This window comes from Cetorhinus maximus, chromosome 1, assembly GCF_964194155.1.
Source record: "Cetorhinus maximus chromosome 1, sCetMax3.hap1.1, whole genome shotgun sequence".
Lineage (NCBI taxonomy): Eukaryota > Metazoa > Chordata > Chondrichthyes > Lamniformes > Cetorhinidae > Cetorhinus > Cetorhinus maximus.
In genome coordinates this window covers 200,526,835-200,534,136 of record NC_135879.1, presented here as the reverse complement: position 1 = coordinate 200,534,136, position 7,302 = coordinate 200,526,835, and the positions used below count along the sequence as shown (strand labels likewise).

At 42.9% G+C, this 7,302-nt stretch overlaps 1 protein-coding gene across 1 annotated transcript; it reads left to right on the top strand.

The window, feature by feature from the left end:
• Positions 1–1,093: 1,093 nt before the first annotated feature.
• rxfp3 (relaxin family peptide receptor 3) lies at positions 1,094–3,112 on the top strand. Its single transcript, XM_078559118.1, has one exon. It carries the CDS (start codon positions 1,105–1,107, stop codon positions 2,365–2,367), a length of 1,263 nt encoding a protein of 420 aa, XP_078415244.1. The 5' UTR covers positions 1,094–1,104; the 3' UTR covers positions 2,368–3,112.
• The last annotated feature ends 4,190 nt before the right edge of the window (positions 3,113–7,302 follow it).

Genomic DNA, 7,302 nt, shown 5'->3' with positions numbered 1-7,302 from the left:
GGATGGGGATGGGAAGGGGGTTTAGGTGGGGGGCGGAATGTGGAGGCATTTAATTGATGGACGCGAATAAAATAAGAATAAGGAAAATGAGTGTGAAATGAGCCTGAATGGCTGATTTCAACGTCCACATGATGGGTTATACTGGCCACATTTTGATGTCTAAATTCAGTAGGGGGGGAGTGTACAATAGTGTACAATCAGTAAACTATGTATACACCCAATCAGTGTACAATAATAACACAGCTCAAAACAGCAGCTTCTGCATTTATAAGCCAAGCACGAATTACTCGTTGGAATAAAGTAGACAGCCTACAAGATTTTAGGGCAACCATGGAACACCAGGACGAAACAACGTGGAATTGTATCAGGACAACGATTTAAAGTGTATCTGTTTCCAGCCCTATTTATTGCCCCCAAACCGGCCAGTTCCCATTGGCAAACTTCCAAACCATGGGGCGGCACCGAGCCCAGTCACTCTATCCTGAAGGATCCCAGTTCATGTCTCTTGTAGGCGTGTAATTGGCATTCCAGATACGGAATAGAAGGACGGATTTGCTTCTGGTCATTTTTTAAGAAGTATTAGTTGGAGCGCCTAAAATACGAGTTGACCTGGCACAGACTCCAAACGATGGAAGAATCGCTTGTCGATTCGCACGACCCTGGCCTGAAATGTGATGCCAATCGTAACAAAGTGATATTTCAGTTGGAGAAACAGTGCGGATCACTGTCCCTATCACTGGATCAGTCCTGATGTCCTGCACTCACTTAGATGGGCACTGACTGCAGTTTAATATGAGCGGCACGATGCCTTTCAGGAGGAAGACTGAAGTTGCAAGGATGGATTTTTTTTTCCATTCATATAACACACAGGCAACCTCCGAGTGGATAAGGAAACCAATTGGGCATTTGTGAGAAAGGGGGCGTGCACGCATGCGCAGAGCCGAGTTTCTGACTTGCTGGAGTCGTGTGACAGGGTGGGCTGAGGGTGAGGTATAAAACTGCCTCCTGCTGCCTTGTTGGAGACTTTCCGTTTGGAGCCAGTTCCAATGGGGAGGATGGGGAGGGAAGTGAGCGGCTCCTGATCCCGGTGAAATCGAACAAGGGATGGATGTCAATTTCAACCCGAGCAACCACTCAGCCGCTGTGGATGGAGCCCTGGTAGACAGGGGCAGAAAGGACATCCCTCTCGACAAACTTGCCATGTTCAACAAAACCAACCACTCGCTGAACGAGTTGTTGAAGTATCTGGAGGTAGACGAGCAGGGTATCATTGGGGACGCCTCTGCCGCCGTGAGGATCACCATCTCCATAGTTTACACAGTGGTCTGTGCTCTGGGGCTGGTTAGCAATGTGCTGGTGCTGTACCTCATGAAGAGCAGTGAAGGTTGGAAGAAATCCTCCATTAACCTGTTCGTCACCAGCCTGGCAGTGACGGATTTTCAGTTCGTCTTGACCCTGCCGTTCTGGGCAGTGGACACTGCTCTGGACTTCAGCTGGCCCTTTGGTAAGGTCATGTGCAAGATTGTCTCCTCGGTGACGGTCATGAATATGTACGCCAGCGTGTTCTTCCTGACCGCCATGAGCATTGCGAGGTACTGGTCAGTGGCGTCGGCATTCAAGCCCAGGAGAAAATTCGCCGGCTGCTCCGCCAAGTGGATGAGCATCCTGATCTGGATTTCTGCCATCTTGGCCTCCATTCCCCACGCCATCTTTTCCACAACCTCCACCTTCTCCAACGAGGAGCTCTGCCTGCTGAGGTTTCCGGATCAGCACGGTTCCGTCCAGTTGTGGCTCGGCCTGTACCAGATCCAAAAGCTGCTGTTGGGTTTCCTCATCCCTCTGGTCCTCATCACAGTCTGCTACCTGCTCCTCCTGCGGTACGTTACCAACAAGAACGTCAGCAGCTCCAGCTCCAGGAGGTCCAAGGTGACCAAATCCGTCACCATTGTTGTTCTTTCCTTCTTCCTCTGCTGGCTTCCCAACCAGGCCCTGACCTTCTGGGGCGTCCTGGTCAAACTCGACGTCGTTCACTTCAGCTATGAGTACTACATCACCCATTCCTACATCTTCCCCATTACCGTCTGCCTGGCTCACACGAACAGCTGTTTGAACCCTATTCTGTATTGCCTGATGAGGAGAGAGTTTAGGAAGGCGTTGAAGGGCATGTTTTGGAGGATGACCTCCCCGACCATTTTCCACATACGCCCTTTCACAGCCACCACTAAGCCAGAGCAGGATGATCAAAGACATGTCACAATTCCGATAAACTCAGTGCAGCCAGAGATTTTGTACTACCCGCCTGGGGTTGTCATGTACAATGGACGATATGACGTCTTGCCCGCCAACTCTGCGGAACCCTGCTATTAAGAAGTCTCTCCAGTGGGACGGGTTAAATAGTTCTGTCTTTCAGACGGACAATGTTTTATCTTTCTAAAGTCATTCTCAATGGATCATTTAGTGTAAGTCTGCCTCGGTTTAACTCTACATCGATGAACTCTCAAATGCTTTTCATTTTGCCATTCTAGTTCAATTGTTTATGCACGCCAAGTGACTATGGGTCAATCGTTATGCAACTGAAACCAACAGTGCCAATTCCCAAAGTCAAAGTTGCCTTAAGGGTAAAATCTCCTTTATCTACACGAAATCAGCTGAGCAGCGGATATCCGCGCATTCGGACGGAATTAATAGCAGAACTCCCAGTGAACAGTCACTGCAACTGAACACAAATTATATTTTGTCAGACTATTGGTACCAGAAATCGGGTTGAGGCCAATTACAGTTAGTAAACAGCATTAAAACCCACGAAATTAGGTACTTATGCGTTTGTTAGAAAAAACAGTTTGTACGTTGGAAACATTGATTTCGTTTCCTTTAAAAAATGTTTGTGGAGGTAAGACACTTTGAAAGGCAATATTAGGAAGTATAATTAAACAAACTCCAATTGTATGTTTGTTTTCATTTAATCCGAGCAACAAATGGAACAGGAAATAAATCAATTTTATTCTGCATAACGCATAGAATAACAAATGGCATCTGGTGAACAGCAGCAACAATGTGATAGGTTGTCACAGCCTGTAAAGCCCTGATATGTACAGAATCATTTTCAATTCAAATTGCAACTTATGTGTTCCACATTACAGTTTACCTTCGGCGTGCCTGTCCTTTCTGTTCTTTCTGCCTTTTATAGTCCGAATATGTATTACAATATGCCCCACCTTTAAAATAATTCACCTTTCGCATCCTAAATAACAGGTACATTATCTAAACCTCCCCAAACTGTGGAACTTCTGACACAGATATGATTATGACTGGAGACTCAGTTTTATTTGACATTAATATTCAGTAGAACCGACACAATAATTGTGGTTATTTTAAAACACACTGAACTTTAGATTCTGTATACTCTTCTTTTGTGGATAGCATTCGAAGTTAATTTCTTTACTCTGAATCTGCATATTTATCGTCCTTGATAATACTGTAGTCAGCACGTTTAAGCTTTAGCTTTTTGCTGTTTCATGGATTCTGGTACAACACATATGAACTAAGTTTGCAGTTTATAATAATTACATACTTCTTACACAGAATGTACTGTTAGTGCCGGAAGATTCAGGACGTTAGTACCCAACTATAATTACTTTCATATTCACCACTTTTGGCACTTTTAATGGAAATTAAATTTATGAAACAAAATAATTTTGAAAACATGAAGTGTAATATACTATTGTTTACCAGATGGAGGATTATAGTGCTCAAGACTTAACTAATTTTGCATTTCTATACTACCTCTTTAACATTGATACAAAACGGTTTCAGATATGCATTGACACATAATTGGTAATATAATTCAGGAGTCAGGTTGGCAATTTGACTGTGAAGGGCACTAGCCACTCCAGGTTGTACTCTTGCACAGTTTAGACTTCACACTGGTTCAAGCAGAACTGTAATCAAAAATACCATTATACCAAGAAGCACAGAATCATACAACACAAAGAGAGCATTTGGCCCATCTTATCTCTTTGTAAGACCTAACCAATTAGTCCCACTCCCCTGTTCTTTACCCATAGTCTGGTTTATTTTTCCCCTTTTCAAATGTACAAACACTTCATTTGAAGTCAGTGGTTCTTTTATGTGTTATTTACCAAAGTGAGACTTTTGCAAGCTGCATTTAGTCTGCCACTTTTGTATTGCTATAAACAGTTTATGGGTGCAATTTGATGATGTCAGTGCCAATATAACCCCAAAGTCTGGACCCAGTCTGACACCAGAATGTAGTATGTCAAGCAGTGTGAAACCCTCTTCAGGCAACTGGCTCACACTACTCAGGATTAGCACGAGATGAAAAATCACTTCAGGCTGAAGTGAATCTTAAAAAATTCAAAGCAGGCTGAAGTGAATCTTAAAACTGTGCTCATGTTTTCCATTCAACCTCCTAATAAACTCAAACGGAGTAATTTTAATGGGTGCAGAAGAATAGATATTTCCTTTGCACCATTCTAACTTAAAAAGAAACGTTGCTCATGAACAAAAGGTATTTAAATGCTTAATGAGAATGTGCCTGGTGTGCAAATCATCACTTCCAGCCCACAGTTTATTTCCATTCTTGCTCTTTGTGATCCTGCAGTATAACTGCAGTCTAACACCAGTGCTTAAAAGAATAACAATAAGTTACATTTATATAGCACTTTTTACTAAAACTTCACAAGGCACATTACAGAATGTTAAGAGAAAAAAATTGACATGGAACCTTATAAAGGAGATGTTAGCACAGATGACCAACAGCTTGGTCAAAGGTGTAAGTTTAAGGAGTGTTATAAAGGAGGAGAGGGGGATAGAAAAGTAGAGGTTTAGTGAGGGAATTCCAGAGCTTAAGGCTGTTACAATCCTTGTGGAGAAACCATTAACTAAAATAACAACATTTACTGAATAACCCCCAAATTCCACTTTTGGATTCCACTTTTTATAGCTTTTACATTAACATGAATCAGAACGAATGCAAATTAGACATGAATTAACAGGCAAATGATAATTCAAATAAAAAAGTAAATTTCTCTTAAAGTAGCCAATACAACAAATATGTTTTACACAACCACAAATATTCACATCACTCCCTGCAAAAATGTAGCTATAAATTTCCACAATACGCTGTTCTTTTTTAATGCAGGTTAGGTCAGGATTCCTATCCGACAATAACTTTCACCTTTTGAGTTTCATGGGTTTGATTATTATCAGCAAGGCACAGTTCTACAAACCCTTTCTCCTTTGGGTCATGACAGTCCTGACAATGCAGCTTACCAGAGTTACCTTTCAACCAAACAACTAAAAACACTCTGGTTCATTGTTTGGCCACTTCTGGGAAACGTCCAGTTCTTTAGAGTCTCTGAGTTACTCGCTAAGCTTTTGAAGTTTTAGACCTTTTTAGCCAGCTAACACAGTACCCCCCTGCAGAAAAACTGACCTCTTCCTGAGAGTAATTTTCTTCTTCTCCTCAAAAGAATTATTTGTGTTCCTCTTTCTATTTCTGTCTGATTTCTCTTTATGTTTGCACCTGTACATTGATCGCCTTCACTCTCCAGCTCCTCTGCTAGTAGCTCTCCTTTTCTGCAGCTCCCCTTTGTGTCTGCCAGCCACCTGGCTTCTGGTCTTAATTTCCCCCCTGTTGAAACTGCTTCCAGGTCAAGGGTCACCAGGTCACATGGACCGATATTTCTTATTATCCAATACATTTTCAATTCATCCTTTTATAATTGATGCAAATTCTTAAAAGTCCTTTTCAAACATTCTTAAAAACAATTACAGATTCCACAGATATTTTAAAGAAATTAAAATTTTTCCTCACTGTGCTGCTTCCGGATCAAAGGTTGCTACAGAGCCTAGACCGATGAAGGTACTGCTACCGATGATGGAGCGAGAACAATCTGAGATGCACAATGGAGCAGAATTGGAAGGAAGAAGTGGTTGGGATTTTCTGGCCTCGCCCGCCACTGGGATATTCCAGTCCCGCAGAAAGTCAATGGACTTTTCGCTGGCCAGTAGCAACCCCATGGCGGGTTTCACCACAGCAGGGCCAGAAAGTCACAGCCATTGTTCTTGGAGTGTTGTAGGAAATTAGAGAGGTGGGGTGGGGGAATAAGAGACAAGAATGAGAATTTTAAATTTGAAGTTTCTTTGGACTGAAAGCCACTGTAGGTAAGTGAGGTGAATGGGACTAGGTGGGATTTAGGATACAGGCAGCAGAGTTTTGGATGAGTTCTAGCTTACAGGAGGTGAAAGATGGGAACCGATCAGGGGGGCATAAAATACTGTCAGCTGACAGTAAGAAATTATTTTACTCATAAATAAATGTTCTTTTGTACAGATCAAAAACAAGCCATTTAGGCATATAAAGAATAAAGCTGTTTCTAATTTTAATGCGGACATAGCACCAGCAACGTTGTTTTTTTAATATTAAGGACAGGCAAGAGAACATTCAAACTGCAGAGATGGTTTTTACGGTATTATGATTAATCTCAATGCCCTTGGATGAAAGAAAGAACAAGATTTACTGACTTCTCATTACTATCCAGTGTTTCTTACTGAAAGTGTGCTCATGGATATTGAGTGAGGACAGGTGTCTTTATCTTCATAGGAGGTCAGAGGCTGGGAATTCTGCATAGAGTAACTCACCTCCTGATGTGATTGCACTGGATGGGGTGCAGAGGAGATTCACCAGGATGTTGCCTGGGATGAAACATTTAAGTTATGAAGAGAGGTTGGATAGACTTGGGTTGTTTTCATTGGAGCAGAGAAGACTGAGGGGTGACCTGATAGAGGTGTACAAGATTATGAGGGGCATAGACAGGGTGGATAGGGAACAGCTTTTCCCCTTAGTTGAAGGGTCAGTCATGAGGGGGCATAAATTCAAGGTGAGGGGCAGGAGGTTTAGGGGGGATGTGAGGATAAACCTTTTTACCCAGTGGGTGATGACGGTCTGGAATGCACTGCCTGGCAGGGTGGTGGAGGCGGGTTGCCTCACATACTTTGAAAAGTACCTGGATAAGCACTTGGCACGTCATAACATTCAAGGCTATGGGCCAAGTGCTGGGAAATGGGGTTAGGTAGGTAGGTCAGGTATTTCTCACGTGTAGGTGCAGACTCGATGGGCTGAAGGGCCTCTTCTGCACTGTGATTCTGTGATTCTGTGACTCCCCAAACCTCATCTACAAGGCAACAGTAAAGAATGTGATGGAATACTCTCCACTTGCCTGGATGAATGCAGCTCAACAACACACAAGAAGCTTGACACCATCCAAGACAAAGCAGCCC